Source organism: Plectropomus leopardus, chromosome 21 (assembly GCF_008729295.1).
Source record: "Plectropomus leopardus isolate mb chromosome 21, YSFRI_Pleo_2.0, whole genome shotgun sequence".
Taxonomy (NCBI): domain Eukaryota; kingdom Metazoa; phylum Chordata; class Actinopteri; order Perciformes; family Serranidae; genus Plectropomus; species Plectropomus leopardus.
The window spans coordinates 21,451,693-21,468,434 of record NC_056483.1 but is presented as its reverse complement, the minus strand read 5'-3'; the positions used below and the strand labels follow the sequence as shown (position 1 = coordinate 21,468,434).

Genomic DNA, 16,742 nt, shown 5'->3' with positions numbered 1-16,742 from the left:
ATATTGATTAATTTAATTTTGATTTACATCAATAAACTCAGATTTACTAAGCAGTGATACGTTCTATGCAACAGAGCTCTGCTTTATTTTAAAATTAGATTTACTCATTTTAAACCTAGTTTTGCTGAACTCGAATTAGAAGTAATCATAGGTTAAATTAATTATTGTTCGTGGATCCCAGCCATACTGTATGTTTAAGCAGAAGATGTTCTCACACAGCCAAAAGAACTCAGCAAAACACATGAGAAATCATTTAAACCACACAAAACAACTGTGACAACAGTGCAAGACTGTTAGAAACCATCATTCTGTGTGTGTTCTCTGCTTTTGTTCTTTGTTTTGGCTTCTTGTAATTGTTAATAATTCATGGTCAATCATCTGTTGGCTTCAGGGCAGAGAAGGAGTGGGGAGACGGCATCAGAGGGCTGTCTCTCAATGCAGCACGCTACGCCCTCATTCGCCTCGAGGACGCTCCACCACACACCAAAAACTGGAGGTATAATGCAGTATGTGTGTGTGTTTGTGTGTGTTTCATATGGATGTGGTCACAGTTGACACAGTGCCACCTGTCAGTGTTGCGGTGGACAAAAGCGAGACAGGAATAGATACAGAGGGTGAATTTGATTAATCTCTTGGTCCTCTGACTAATCTGACAGAAGAGGTCGATGAGCCTTCGTACTGTACAGAGGGTCACACAGGCTGACCTTGCAGACTGCCTGTCCAAAAAAACAAACAAGTTTCATGCTTTTTCTTGGCATGTTCAGTGTGCATACTTATTCTCTAATGTGGCCAATCAAACAAATGGTTGTCTTAAAGGCAACTGTTTCTTCCCTTCTGTCTTCCAAACACATGTACTATAGGACTGTAAGGTCACTATTCTACTCCTGTTAAGGTGCCTCTGTGTAGCTGAGTGTAAACCAATAATGCTGTTATGATGAAAATAAATAAATAAATTTATTCTCTAAAGAAACAATGTGATTTTAAAAGCAGTGTTGATTTACAGGGCAGTATTTAACTATGACAGGCCCTGGAAATGTGAGTCTACAAAAGAGAATTTGTGTTCTTGTCACATTTTTTAACACAACTGAGATGTAAAGATCAAACAATTTCTCACCACGTTGCACAGCAATGAAATTTGACTTATTCCTCTTGTCTCTCTCTCCTCTTCCTTTATCCAGGCCTCAGCTGCTGGTACTCCTGAATCTCGACTCAGATCAAGGAGTCAAACACTCTCGTCTACTGTCCCTCACCACTCAGCTGAAGGCAGGAAAGGGCCTCACAATAGTTGGAAATGTTTTGGAGGGAACCTATCTCACCAAAGACACAGAAGCAAAGAAGGCTGAGCAGGTAAAGTGGAAATGCATACATTGCTGTAGAGCATATTTTGGTGCACAAGAGCACAAGTGTAGTGTCATTTACATTGATGTTGCCTGCACTCCCCATACAACTCTGTTCTACCAAAAGTGGAATTTCAGGTTCACAGTTGCTGATAAAACACCAGCTGTGTTATTTTACAACGAGATTTACGATTCGTCCATCCATTGCTATGCGTAACAGCCAAAATCAGCAAAATTATATGTCTCTTTTTGCCCAGTGTTTAAAATTTACCACTGGGCCCACAAGTAAGTCTGTTGTGTCAGTCAGGATTTACAGTTAGTAAGCAGTTTACACCTGAACTGCAGGTCAACTCTGCCATCTACTGGCCATATTAAGCACTTCAGATAATTATGTTTTTGCATCCCGATTTGACTTTGTCTTCTAACGCATTTTTAATCAGTGGATTACTTTTTCGTCAATAGCAATCACGTGCAGATGTTGAATTCCAGATTATACGCACAGCTGTGTTCACAGGCATTGTTTAAACCTATCATCAGTGGCATTGTTGGGCCTGGGCTTCTGAGACTACAGCTATTTTTATACAGATATAAATAGGCTGCATATTTAAAAAAAAAAAAAAAGAATTGGTCAAATTATATACTTTGCCCCAGATTTAGTAGTGTGTCATTTCATTCAGGCATTTAAGCCCTACAAAATGATATGATATTGATGATCAAAAACATTCTAGGTCCTCTGTGTCATTCAGTGAGCACATTTTGTTTGATTACATTGAAAGAGAGAGCAATTAAAGGCTTTATATACTGCTTTGTAGTTTAATCTCTGATTATTCATTATTATTTATTAGTTGATTGTATTATTAATCCAAGTTTTCAAAGTAATTAAAGCAGATAGATAAATGTGGTAAAGTAGTAGCCCCTCAAGGTCCTCAAATCCTAGAAAAGCTCCTTCCCATCATTGTAAATTGTCCTGGTTGGATATTGAAGAGAGTGCTTGATGTTAATTGTTGAGGTAGGTGTGCAGCTCAGTCTTGGATCAGTGCTATCATAATTAAACCCTGGCATTGTTTTCATAAAGACATGTTTTTCTCAATAGTCTCAGTAGGCTACATCAGTGATGTATCAACTTGATAATACAGTATATTTCTTGTTATTCTGTCTCTCTCTGTAGAACATCAAGTCTGCCATGTCAGCAGAGCGAACAAAGGGCTTCTGCCACGTTGTGGTGTCCTCTAACCTCAGAGATGGCGTCTCCCACCTCATCCAGTCCGCAGGGCTGGGAGGCATGAAGCACAACACAGTCCTGATGGCCTGGCCTGGGACCTGGAGGCAGTCCAATGACCCGCAGTCCTGGAAGAACTTTATAGGTACAGATTAGCAATATGTTGGTGCAAAAATGCAGCTTTACATATGTGGATAATTACAGAAAATTACAACTGGATTTATTTTAGAATAGCATATGAAGTAGTGATCTTCCATTATTTCTATTGAAATGGCAACAACTTAATGAGCCATAAATAACACATACTGTTTGATGAGCCATGTCACTCATACGCTCTCATTCTTACCTTTCTTCCATCCAGAGACAGTACGAGAGACCACAGCGGCCCATCAGGCCTTGCTTGTAGCTAAGAATGTGGACAGTTTCCCCACCAACCAGGACCGGCTGGGGGAGGGCACCATTGACGTGTGGTGGGTGGTCCACGATGGAGGCATGCTGATGCTGCTGCCCTTCCTGCTGCGACAGCACAAGGTTGGTGTGTGCACCATTTGTGCTGTGACATCTTTAATCCATACAAATTATTTTAAAAATATTTTTTATTCCTCTCTATCTATTCAAGAATTCCTCTTTCATACTGACTTATTTGTCCCAGAATTCTCTCTCTTTAACAATTGTTTCTCTTTTCTTTCCTTTTCTCATCGGTCCGACAGCGTCATGTTTATCCATCTATCCTTCCTCTGACTGACAGTCTTGTTCTTCCATTCCACCTTCCTCCATAATAACAGTGTCTTTTCATCCTCCAGGTGTGGAGGAAGTGTAAGATGCGTATCTTCACTGTGGCCCAGATGGATGACAACAGCATCCAAATGAAGAAAGATCTCCAGATGTTCCTGTACCACCTGCGGCTGGATGCAGAAGTGGAAGTGGTGGAGATGGTGAGACTGTGTTTAATAGATAAAGCACTGCATTGCAAAAATGGTAATGATGCTTCACTACATCTGTTAGCAGTCAGCTAATAGAGTTTCCTTTCGCTCCACATTGTACTGACAACAATGTTTTATGTCCACTCCTGTGCAGCATGACAATGACATCTCGGCCTTCACCTATGAGAAAACACTTGTGATGGAGCAGAGGTCTCAGATGCTCAAACAGATGCAACTTTCCAGGACTGAGAGGGAGAGAGAGGTAATGCACACGCCATCTACCTGAACATGATCCTGCACTTACAGGCATTTCCAGTTTAATGCAAGTTAATGCAATATTTTTATGGTGTGTCTTAGATTAGACACTACAAAGATGAGCTCATAAACGTCATTAACAAGATGGCATTAATTGTTACTGAAAAGTTGTTTGCATCATGTTCCCTGTAGTGTGTCAGCATTGTTATTAAAACCCATCTAAGTAGCTTTAACATCACACAGGTCAGATTATACAGTCAGTCAAATAAGATCTTGGGTTTTTTCCATAAATAACTGTATAGTTACATTAAAACAGTATTTTAGTAAATGTGGCCTACCGCTGCATTACATGACAACTGGCCCCTTTCCTTGTTCATCTGCCGCCGCCTCTCTGGGCCACGCCACCCCGCTCAGATTCAGAGTATCACTGACGAATCACGTAGCTCAATCCGAAGGAAGAACCAGGGCGCTGCCCAGGGCACCAGCCTCAGCCGGCAGTCCTCAACGGCGGAGGACACTCAGGAGGACGAGGTAGAAGATTATGTCAACCCACTGTCCCTCACTGTTAGAAACACAAACCTGTCTTCACAAAGCTGGATCTTTGGCTGCAGTGCTTGTCATTTTGCTATTTTAATGACTTTTATCATCAATGTGGTTTAAAATCTGGACTCAAAAGATCTGATTTAACTCCCATATTTAGTAGATGTCAAAAATAGATGTGCAAGTGTTAAAGCATATATTCATCACACACACTTTAGTGTGGGTATAAGACTGTGATGCACAGACAATATAGAGCACAGACAGGAAGGATGGTGGCGGAGTAATCGTACTTTGGTTTAAAATAACTAGTGCCATAGGAAATGCATTTTTGGTCTAAATGTGGGCATAGTTATTCAGTTATATAAGGAGTGGCCTCTTTGTATAACCATACCAAGAGCATTGTGGTGTTAATTGCAATATGTGTTTATGATAAAAGTTGATAAGTAAAAAAACTCAAAGATGACTTTATTGGAGGTCCTTGGAAAGGTCCTTCAAGCATTTGTTTGAATTATAAAATTTTCTCATTTGCTGAAGAGACTTACTGCTGTAAATGTTGGCATTGTTTTTTTTTATTCTTCATGGTAAAAGAGATGCAGTTATGTTAGATCATCCACACCATGCTCCTTTTGAACAAAATGTCCAAAAACACATCTTAAGCATCATTGAGGCCAGTACCTAAAGTCAGTACAGAACTAGAACTAGAGGAAACTGTTTAGGATAATCCCTTGTTCTTTTTAACCATCTGTGGGTTTACCGTCAGCTCATGGCTGATTGATCATGTACATACAATGTACATGTACAAATAATAATCTTAAATCAGAGCTAAAGCTGCTCCAGAGCAGCTCTAGCTGGCCAAAACCAGTTTACCAGTCTACCTAGAGAGTACCATTGTGTAGTCCCAGCCCAGGACTACAAGTTACTTATTGCTACATTGTCTGAAAAGTGCCATTAGCCCCTTTGGTAATGTCACTGGCAAACTGGTTCATGATTACAGATAGCATCCGACTACTGCATCTGACAATTTAACCACAAATCCAGACCGGCCCGACAGTAGTGCTTCTTACTGTATAGTCATTGAGAGATGCTTTGTGAACACCAGCCCCATCGCACCTTGAAACTGCTGCCTGACCTCCCATTACCACCATAATCCCACCCCATCCTCACTTTCCCGAAAAAATGTAAGTAAAAAGAGTGGACAGTATTGTCTCAGAAAGCTGTGAAACTTTGTTTCACCATGTAAGAATCTTCAGAACTTTCCTGATGTCCTGATCACATCGTTTTTGTCAGCTCCTCTTGTACTGTAGGCTCAGATTTACTTAAGATCAGTTGTTCGTTGAGCTGAATGCTAATGTTAGCATGCTAACAGAAGGTCGCCGCCCAAAATACAGCTAGATAAGTCTGACATGTTTTCAGAACTGGCCACAGTGCAGAGAATAAACTCTCATGATCCTTGTTTACTGTTGTTATGAAATGCAGCCTGACAGGTCCACTATACAACGTTTTGACCTTTTCACCCAAGAGTGGTTTATACTCAGAACTCTGACTTGACAATACTGTACCCTCTTTTTTCATTTTAGTTTGACCCATCATCTCCCACCTGCCTGTAACCAGTGTACTGTACAGTAACAGTAACAGCAAGTAGTCAGCAAGCATGACAGGTAGAGGATTATGTTCCAGAAGCTGATATTAACAACATAGTCTCGGTTTCTAATCCATTAAAGGAATATGACAATAATAATAACTGTTTATTTTAATCAGGAAGCCTTTAATATGTTACACAATCAGCCTGCTGTTTTACTAGCAGCATTCCCTGTTTTTTATATAATGCATTTATGAAATATGACCTGGCACCAAGGAGCACAGAGGATATAATCCATATCTTTGGTGACGCATGATAATAAACCCGTGATTAAATGTTATCCTTGGCGCTTACATGAGTGTTGACTTTGTGCCCTGAAGCACAGACACCAGAGCATATCTGAAGAAAGCTGTTGTCAAATCTAAAGTAACAGATCATACTTTATTGTAATAATGATGCGCGCAGGAGTGTAGTGCTGTTTAAGTACTGCAGCAAACGTGACAAATGTGCATTCATGCACGTGCGTAGTTAAGCTGGATTTTGAAGGTTATGTTAAACTGCTCCTATAGCGACAAGTTCACATACATTAGTCAACAATAACTATAAAATGAAGGGATGTTTTATTGTTGTTCTTGTTTCGTCTTCACCAGTTAAGCCTTGCTTTGAAACAAAATGTCTTGATTTCTTTCAAAAACTTGGAAAGAATGCCATGGGCAATGTTAGAAGAAATAGCCCACAAATTAGCAAGAAATTAGGTCTTAAGAAAACATAACCTTTTTTGTTTTTTTAGGTTTTTTTTCCTTAACATTTTTCCCTAACTTAAAAAAATAACTTTCCAAACTTACTAACTTCTTACAATTTGTGGAACATTTCCTACCAAGTTACTCAATGCCTTTTTTCCCATGTTTGTAAAAGAAATTGCACCACTTCGCTCAGGATTTAGATATTTTGTGAAAGACGCCTGACAGCAGCAGCAAAGTGTTGTCACTCCAGGTTTCAAAGATTTAACAGTTAGCAGCTATAGACTGAGAAAAAATCATTTAATTCACTGTGCAACTCAAAGGCTACCATCGCCTGCTACCTGCAACTTTAAAGGTGGAACGTTTTCACATATGTAACAAGATGCATGAGTTGACATCATGAATCAATCAATGCAATTAGATGTTAATTTGACAACTTCCACTTTTCTACTTATTACTATTGTCTCTCTTGCATGACGCACGTAAGTGATAATAGGATCTTCATCCTAATAATGCAAATATTCTATTTTCTCAATTGGAGAAAAAAAGTGACGGGGCGCCGTTCCAGTCCACTCTGCCAGTACTACACCCTAATCCTGCTCTGCTAAACTACTGCTGTGCTGTATTATCCCTGCACTATCCCTGCTTTACAGGCTGATAGACCAGCTTTATCAGTGATTAAGTGACATACTTTTAGCATGTGTAATAATCTTTTGAAGCTCTGTATCTAATTTGGTTACAATCATACTGTACCTGTTTCATCACCACCACCACCGATCCTGTCATCACCCATAAATGTTGTGTTTGAACCCAAGCTGGGATTTCCAGTCTGCCTGCAGAAACTTTCTATTTTGATGTCCAGTGTATATTTGTTCTTTTATGGACTTTGTGTTTTTTGTAATTGTTGATCAGGTTTGTATCATTCTCATTATTCTATAGCATGGTTCCACCCAACTTTTATCAACTTTTACTTGCTTGGTTTGATCTTTCACTGGCCAACCCCTCACTTTGTGTACCTTTTATTTACCTCTATGGATGATTCCTCACTCCTGTTTCTCTCCATTCATTCATTAGAGTCCTGACTGCTATCTTGCCACCTTTCCTTGTTTATATCTCTTTTTCCATTCTGTGTACTGTGTTTCATTTTGTCCCTCTTCTGACATATATCCCAGTTAACCAATTGAAACCAGAGCAAACTGGCTTGATTTTTTTTTTTTAAAGTAATGAGAGTAATGAGCAAGAGCACTTCATATAAGAAAAATACATAAAAATAAGCAACCAAAAAGACAAGTTTAAAAAAAAGAAAGAAAATGACCTTAAGAAAGAAGAAAAAAAGAAAAAATATATATAATAAAAAAGTTTATTTTTCTGTAACAAAATTTTTAAGATACTTTTCTTGGCATTTTTCCTAGTTATTTGATAATATATAATCCTCATCAAATCTTCAGATCATTTTCTTGTCACAGGACATTTCTTACCAAGTTGCTTATTGCTTTTTGCCCCGTGTTTTCAAAATAAATCCAAGCAAATTTCTGAGGTTTCAGAGGTTTAGACACTTTTGAACAGCATCTTATTGCAGTAGGGAAAAACTGTCAATCCAGGTGTCAAAACCCTCCATGTTCTTCTCTCTCCCTCCCCCCCAGGCCCAGCTGATCCACGACAGAAACACAGCATCTCACACCACCATAAACGATAAGGCCGACACTGCACCCGAGCGGGTTCACATGACCTGGACCAAGGACAAGCTCTTCACGGAGCGTAACCGTAACCGCGAGTGCAATGCCAACGTGGCTGTGCGCGACCTGTTTAACATGAAACCGTAAGTTTGTCTAAACACAACCTGAATAACGTCAAAGTTTTGCCTTGATCTCTATCTTGAAGTGTCAAATGTATTGTATATGCAACAGAAAAATACTGTAAAGGTTACAGTACAAAACATGTTACTGCATGTGCCTTGTGAGAGACATTTGCACCATTTTGAACATCAAGTTTTTAACTGTCAAGAAGTATTCTGAAGAGTAATCCACGGCACATATAGAGTACTGACAGGACTTCAGGATGGTGCCAAAGCCTCAGTGCAGGAGGACAGCATGTGTTGATGTAGCAGTAGTCATGAAGCGCAGCAGGGTGAAATGGGACAATTATATGCATTGCGTGTGCATTCAGGCTGCATTTGGTGTGTGTGCGCATGTGTGTACACTTTCAGCCATCTCAGTCTTAGTGCATGGCCACATCATGCAGACCATTTGCCGTTTAGACTAACACCCTTTCATCCCATACTGTCCATACCATCAGTGTGTGGACTTGATCACGTGTGTCCCAGTCCACTTTTATTGGCTTCTAAAGTTTGTTAACATATTGTGAAGTCTCACAGGAAGAAATGGAGGCAACTTTTTCTCAAAGCCTCACCAAACATCAAACGGCTCCGTGTAAGTTTCTGAGGTTTTTGTCGGTCACCTTTGGGTGTCCCGATGAGCCGTTTGGGACAGTTGGAAGCATGCGGTGTGGTGGAGAGAGCTGGAGAGCTGTTGTAGGAAGCATCTAAGCCTGTTTCTGTTGTTCTGTCCCATTTTTCTCCTTCTAGAGAGTGGGAGAGTCTGTAAGTGGCATTTTTTTTTTTTTTTTTTGCTCTAGGCTGTGTGTGTGTTCTGCTGCTGTGGTGATCGTAGCGTCGTTCAGTGTCCTCCAGCTCGTGTGCTTGTGTGTCTGCGTCTTTGTTTGTGTGTCCTAATATGCATGGACTTTCTGTTATAACAGTACGATGATGGAAAAAGCCTCCATTCATTTAATATGCATGTGATATTGAAGACATTGTTTGCATGAACAACTTTGTGCTTTCCATTTCCTTATGTCAACATGATTAACACATTTTGAAGAAATGCTCATTTGGTCTTGACATGAAATTATTAATATTTTCTCCTTCAGTAGAATGGAAAGCAGAACTTTGTGATTTTGTCTTGTTTTTCTCCTTCATGTAATTTGGCTTCTGGCAGTTGACATTGTGTGCTTGAATCGCTTTGTGATCTAACACTGTGAAAGTGATGATAAAGAGGCAACATTAAGGAGATAGTAGCAAGATTTTTGACAGTGCTAACTATTAAAGGAAGGTCACCCTAAAATTAAAAAATACATAATTTTTCTGTTACCTTATAGTGCTGTTTATCAGTCTAGATTATTTGGCATGGAGATATAAACTGCTTTAAGTGCCAAAAAAATACATTTGAGAAACTCAACAGCAATGTCTCTCTGCAGAAATCATGACCTTGTTACTCAAGACAATCCACACACCTTGCTGTGAGCAGTTTTATGTAGGAACTGTTTTGTTTCTACCGAATTACACCTACCAGCCGTATCACAACGCAGACGAAAACATGCGGCTCACCTAGCATCACTGAGCTACCTAACATTACATCTCAACCAAGGAGGACGCATTAATGTTTACATCTTGCGCTGTCACAAGCACAAGCTTCTCATTCATGAGTAGATGAACGCTTCCTTCTTATCAGTGATAAGAAATAAAATATTCTTACATGAAACTGCTCATAACAGGGTCTGTGGTTTATCTTGAGTAAGACCAGAGATACACTTGCTGTTAAGTACATGTACGTGTACGCATGATTGCCTCCTGCGTCGATTTGATGCATCGGCTGTGCAAGTCCTCAAAAATTACCATGGCATAGATGCAAGATGCAGTCCAGTAGTTGTATATGGCCTGAGCTCTCACATGTGCCTTTTAGAGGTATCCTCCAGCAGCATGCATTGCGCATAGGCAAGTATATATACAAAAATGCTCATGATGCAGCCGGACGCATATGCGTACACAAGGTTAAACAGCAAGTGAATCTCCTGCCTAACTGGGTCATGAGCTCTGCAAAGAGACATTACCATTAAGTTCAAGTTCTTTTGTATGTGAACCCTCCCTTTAAAACCAAGTATTATTTAGTTTGACAGATAACAGCATGTAAAATAAGGTATGGCAAACTAAGTGATAATAACCACTATGTGGACTTCAGGGTGTGATGCTGCATGCCCTTTTTTGTCCCAAAATGTTGCCTCTTTATCTGGAACTAAATACGCTTCAGTCCGTTAACCATGCCTTGTTTACTCGTTTGTGTTTGACGCTAACACACAAAATGCTTTAACCAAAATGCAAAATGTTATTTACATATTTATGACTCTGTGTTATACTGGTGAGGGTGTTTGTAGCAGAGTTTTAGTGATGTTTTACTTTAAAAGCGAGTCAGAAGAAACATCCTGTGACATTAGTTTTTCCATTGCATAACCATGTAAACAAGAGCAAAGCAGAGCTTGTTCTCAGTGGTTTTTCCAGCTGTAAATAATGGTTTTATTCTTTTAAAGTAGAAGGCATAAGCACGCCGGCTGGATCCTTTCGTAAGGATTTTCCAGTGTGCCACTCCTGTTTTACCCAGGAGTGCTGCCATGTTGCGACAGTAGGCCTCTATCACACAAATGTCAAATTGGTAAAGTACAAATGAATCATCAGGCTGTATCCCAGATTCAAACTACACACTACTTCTATACAGGTTGTAATGCATACTAGTCATCATATAAACTGCTTTTTTTGAATGATATTTTAGCAGTCAGTGAACAAAAACATTGACAAAACTTACTATACTATTAGAGAATAATACAATACACGTGATTGGTGTCAAACTTAAATTTGAAAGTTTTTTATTTGTATTTCAAGATGCTTTGGGAGCTGTTTGACCACCAACAATAAGAGACTAAAGACAGACTGACTTAAAGTTAAAGTTAGTTAAAAGACATTCTTATAATCAGTTCATAGTGTGGAACTGGAACATCTGTGGAACAGCTTTGTTTGCTGTGAAAAAGGCCTGTTGTGTTTTGATGCCAGCGTAAAGCTTACAGATTCTTAGATTACTTGAATCAAAAAATCCTCAGACCACCACTATAGTGAGAGAAAATATCTTGCACAGTGCAAGTCTAGTTTGATGAAGTTGAAAAGACAGCTTTTGCATTTTACTCATAAGAACAAGAGCCCCAGCAACAATCTATTATCATCACTCACCCACTTCATTACTTATAAAATGTAGGGTTTAGTTATTTATAGTTATTTAATAATTAATGATTTGGTCAGTGCTGAGCTCTCTCACTGTGCTCTTCTTGTCAAATTAGGAACCAGTCAAATGTTCGTCGGATGCACACAGCTGTCAAGCTGAACGAGGTGGTGGTCAACAAGTCACAGGGAGCTCACCTGGTTCTGCTCAACATGCCCGGACCACCGAAGAACAGAGGAGGAGACGAAAACTGTATCCTTAAAGCAGCTGTGATCTATGCTTTTATAATAACTAAGCATCAAATGGTAATATGAACACAACATGACACTAGGCTGGTTTTCCATCAACACTAATATAGTGTATATTGAAATTGCAAATATAAAATAGGCTTAATAGAAACACCTCAGTTTCTAAAAAACTAGGAACTGGCTCCCTCGTGATGCAGCAGGAGCTCCAAGAGGTGTTACCGCATCACATAACTCTTCAAAAGTTGAGCGGATTATCCTGAAGTTTTGAATCCACAATTCCTCTATGAAATAATAGGCTATCACCTCCCAGAAGTCCCTCATATGTGGCCAGGGGCTTGCCTTTCCATTATCGCTCACATAACACGCCTTTGTGTCCTTCGATTGGAAATATTGACAGCTAGTGTGGTGGCTGCAATAGAAATAAAGCTGCTTATGTTTTAAACATCCATCATTATGCTTCTTGGAATGTTATCACCAGAGGAGAAGTTTCATAACGTTGCAAGAGAAGTTGTAGAACATCAGTCATTGGAAACGCAGACATCTCGCAGTTGTGTTTTATCGACATTTTGAAAATATCATTTAAGTTTTAATCTGTCTTAATCTGTAATGGAAACCCATACTGTTACCCTTTGTTAGCAGCTGCCTTTTTTAAGACACATGAAAGCTCCAAAATAAATGAGTTGGGTAATGAAATCAAAACTTGAAAGTCTCTTCAGCTTGTGTTAACTACAGACCTTATTTCATTTAACCAAAACCCCATTAAAACAATTTACTTTGAGACGAGGGAAGCAGAAGTGCAAAAATTCAAACTAATTTCCAAGTTTTCAAACTCATTCCTGCACCACTCTGTTGCAGGTTAGATTACTAGCGTTCCAATTAATTGTCTGATGTATAATGTAGCGAATGCGTTCTGTGCTGGACTGTAAGATGATGGTGAAGTGGAGGGATATGACATAACATTGTGCACTACTTTATACTGCTCTCAGTATGTTGCATTTCCTGACTGCTCCCCTCAGACATGGAGTTTCTGGAGGTTCTCCTCGAGGGTCTGAACCGGGTCCTCCTGGTGCGAGGCGGCGGCCGTGAAGTCATCACCATCTACTCTTAAGAAAAAAAAAAACCTCTCACGCCCCACCCTGCACACATGGGCTGTTGCCATGGATACCGGTCACCGGGCATTTTCGGGGAAAGAAGCCTAATTTTGGTTTTTATGATGGGCGGGGGTTGTTGGAAGGCGGGACCACTTGTGATTGACAGATTGATGGACCTCAGGATGAAGGAAACGGCGTCAAATCAGTTGACTGGCTGAGCGAGCACAGTGTGCGTCCACGCCGGGCCACTGTACCCCCCCGCACATGGAAGATAGAGCATAGAGACACTTTATATTGTTCATTTAACTCTGAAGACGTCGTTCTGTTCTGTTACATTTTCATATTCTCTCCCTCTTGTGTTTATGTTGTCACGTTACTGGCGCTCACTGTGTACAGATAAGCAAAGAATGTGTGCTGTCGACATGAATCTCATAGTCTTTTGTGTTGTCTGGTGCACTCTGGGAGGTGGAGGGACGTTTGCTGGACCTGAGAGACGGACGAAGTTACTGAATGGCTTTGAATGGTCATAACATACTGGATTTTCAATATTAGATACAGTTTGGTGATCTGTGTGTTCTGCAGCATAATTTGTGCTTAATGTTTTCATTTCGAATTACTTTTAAGAAACTGCTTTCAGTCTGAGAAGAGCCGTGTGTTTCAAAGCTTCCTGTTAGGTTGTAGAGCCGTCAGTATTGCAGAACAAGGGTCATGTGTGTAGCTGGAGGTCCTCCCTAAAGCAGCATTTGTAGCTGTAGTGTTGTGTGGTTGTTCGCCTTGTCTATGATTTAATGAAGGACATGTGCTCGCCACATGTTGGATCACCTTCTGTTAGGTGGATGTGATACTGGATCATCGGTCACTATCTCCCACTCTCAAACACTATCAATAAGGAAAATAGCCATAGTTAATACTCTAGGACCCTTTATAAGCTTTGTAGAATGACATATTAATGCACATGTATACATGTTAACGCTGACTGAAGTAGTGCTCAGTTTAGAGTGACCATAGATTTTTTCAGTTCCAAGGGCTGTTTGACAGCATGCAGTAGTTTAATGCTAATTAATTCACACATTTAATCTTTAAATCGCCATCAAAATTTTTGGCATTTAACAACATGTATATGAACATAATTGTTCCCACATGGACGTAGTTACAGCACTGTTGACTTTGCACTACCGATTGTTCAGCACTTAATTCATTCTCACCTGGCTCTGTCGCCTGCAGTGACACTCTCTACTGTTCAATACATTGCAACATTAGTGGAGCAAGATACTGAGAATTAAGATCATGGGGTCATGAAACATGCACACAGCACGTAATTCCATATTTACTTCTCCCGTTTCAATGTTTTTATAATATTTTACCTAATGAAACTCTTCAGGCTTTGAGTCCCAGACTGAGTAGATTAATGTAGGAGAAAAAGTGCCAAAATGACTACAAAAGAAACTGTGGAAGTATAATCAATGCATCTTAGAGCATGGCCACCACTTTTTATTGACAATCTTTAAAAAAAAAAAAAAGAAAAAAGAAAGAAAGAAAAAGAGCAAAATTTATTTTTTTATGGTAGAATTCTTTTAAAATTCTGCAAATTGATAATTGAATTTCCCAAATTGTGAAAAATGAAAAAAAGTGTTAGATGGAAGACTAATTTCTTATGCAAACCTCCACAGTTTCTTTTATAAAATTAGCTGTGCAGTATTTTGTAAAGCAGAAAGTCGAATTCTCCTGCACGTCTTTGCAGGGAAATTAGAACTTCTGATTATCAGTTATGCAACATCCGTGTTTTGTTGTGTTTTGTTCAGTTGTCGATGTATGCCTGTGTTACTTTATAGTTCTGGTCTATGTAGTGTTTGTTACATTATAATTGATCTTCTGTTACTTTAAGTGTTAATTTTCTGTGTGATTTTTATGGACGGAGGCAGAGAGTAAGGCGGTATGTGTGAAGACGACAGCAGATGTGAAGTTTTTTTGCATTTTGTTCCATCCCATCAGAAACACATCATGCACAGCACACAGGACTGAACACCCTGAGGATACAGAGGCACCCTGGATTGAGAGTTCTTAAAAAAAAACAGAGGGAAGCAACCAGGGTACAAATGAATAGTTTAATTACTCTGTTAATATATGAAGTTCAAATTATTTCACTTCGTTCAGTTTTATATTTTTAGACCACCAAAGATTAAAAAAAAACATAGTTCTGTATAAATAAACTTGAAAATGTTTAGTTTTAAGAAGTTTGAAACATAGAAAGATAAATTATTAAAGATGTTTTTTTGTTGTTTTAATTTGGTTACTGACCTGAATATCAGTTGCTGTGCATAAAGAAATCATGGAGAACCCCAAACAGAAGATGCTAAAAAAAAGAAAAAATAACCGTTTCTGGAGGTAAATAGGACTGTGAGCAGTGTGTGTTTCCCAGCTCTAATGTTTGAGGTGACTGGAGAATGTTATCTACCTCAAGGTGTCACTGAGGCTCGGCTGAAGAAATAAAAACTCGTTCAATCACAACTCTCTTTCAGAACTGATGTTCCATGTGGATTGGTGAAAGGAAAAAGAGCCTCTGCGATGTGAGAGGACCAGCAGAGTGGTGTGCATGTGTGTGTGTGTGTGTGTTTGTGTGAGAGAGTGTGTATGTCTGTGTCACTGTGAGGTGAAGTGGTTTGTGTTTCTGCTGGAGTCCAGCTCAGCTGGCAGACCTCACAGGCTGGAACAGGAAGTCACTTGTGGGCACACATGTAGAGGAAGGTAGCCCTGTAAATTGTATTTGTGCCTCTGAGTAATTATTAAAAGTGCTGAAATAAAGCTCAACTGGTCTGCGTCCTGATTCACACTGCTGGAGTGAAAGCCTCATTGTTTAAGAAGCATGTTAGCTTTTATCATGATTTACTTAATCTTTTTAAACCTGGAGTGACATCACTTAACATGGGGAAAAATATAGGGAGAGAGGCAATGAGCAACTCTAAGAAATTGCAAAAAAAATTGTGGATATTGATATTTTTTTAAGCTAGGGAAATATATATATAGACATGTACACACACACACTTATTTTACAGAATTTTTACCATTATTGTCATTTTTTGTTTATTTATTTATGTATTACTTTCCTGGGGGTTTTGTTTGTTTCTTTTTTTTTTATTTTGTTTTTGTGAATTTTCAGGTAATTTGGTTCTAAAGTTTTTCATTTCATCTGATATTTATTAATCAGAGGTCTCATTCTAAGCCACTGAGGGCTAGTGGCTTTACCAAAGTTACTGGGGGAAGGAAAACTGGATTTTTCTTCTTTAAATCCTTAAAGTTATGAAAATAAAAGACCTTATTTTTCTTCATAGGTTCTATTTTAAGCTGTTGTATGCTCGGAGACGTAAATGTCATAATTCTCAAAATTCTGACCAATTGCTTTTTATAACAAGCGTTTACTTGTACTTTTTCTTTCAATACTTAAGTAGATTTAATGTAATAAAATTACTTTTAATGTTTAAGTACAATAAATATCAGACACTTGAACTCAAGTAATGTTCTAATAAATTACTTTAACCTCTAATGAGGTCATTTTCTGGCAAGAAATCTGTACTTTTACTCAAGTGTGGCTTTCAGCTTCTTTGTCCACCACCACTGTTAGCCTACTGCTCACATAGACATAGAGCCGATGATGAGTTGTAAATAAAGATAAGCTTCAACTCCTGTTGAACACAACAAAGCCAGACTCTTAGGAGTGAGTGAAGGTGTACAGCAGGTATTCTGGACAGAGGTGAGTATGCAGACTTGAGGTGA

At 39.1% G+C, this 16,742-nt stretch overlaps 1 protein-coding gene across 5 annotated transcripts in view; it reads left to right on the top strand.

Annotated features, from left to right (window-relative positions):
- Positions 1 to 15,773, top strand: part of slc12a7b (solute carrier family 12 member 7b) — a 75,157-nt gene extending 59,384 nt beyond the window's left edge. For 2 of the 5 annotated variants that reach the window (XM_042510181.1, XM_042510184.1), the window contains exons 16-26: positions 392 to 496; positions 1,179 to 1,347; positions 2,506 to 2,701; positions 2,918 to 3,087; positions 3,360 to 3,491; positions 3,634 to 3,741; positions 4,149 to 4,265; positions 8,237 to 8,412; positions 9,178 to 9,192; positions 11,751 to 11,884; positions 12,897 to 15,773. In XM_042510181.1, coding sequence (XP_042366115.1) covers positions 392 to 496; positions 1,179 to 1,347; positions 2,506 to 2,701; positions 2,918 to 3,087; positions 3,360 to 3,491; positions 3,634 to 3,741; positions 4,149 to 4,265; positions 8,237 to 8,412; positions 9,178 to 9,192; positions 11,751 to 11,884; positions 12,897 to 12,988 — 1,414 coding nt within the window. In that variant the 3' untranslated portion in view covers positions 12,989 to 15,773. The remainder of the gene's footprint in view (positions 1 to 391; positions 497 to 1,178; positions 1,348 to 2,505; positions 2,702 to 2,917; positions 3,088 to 3,359; positions 3,492 to 3,633; positions 3,742 to 4,148; positions 4,266 to 8,236; positions 8,413 to 9,177; positions 9,193 to 11,750; positions 11,885 to 12,896) is intronic. The other 3 variants (XM_042510183.1, XM_042510182.1, XM_042510185.1) reach the window with 3 other exon arrangements.
- Positions 15,774 to 16,742: the final 969 nt, after the last annotated feature.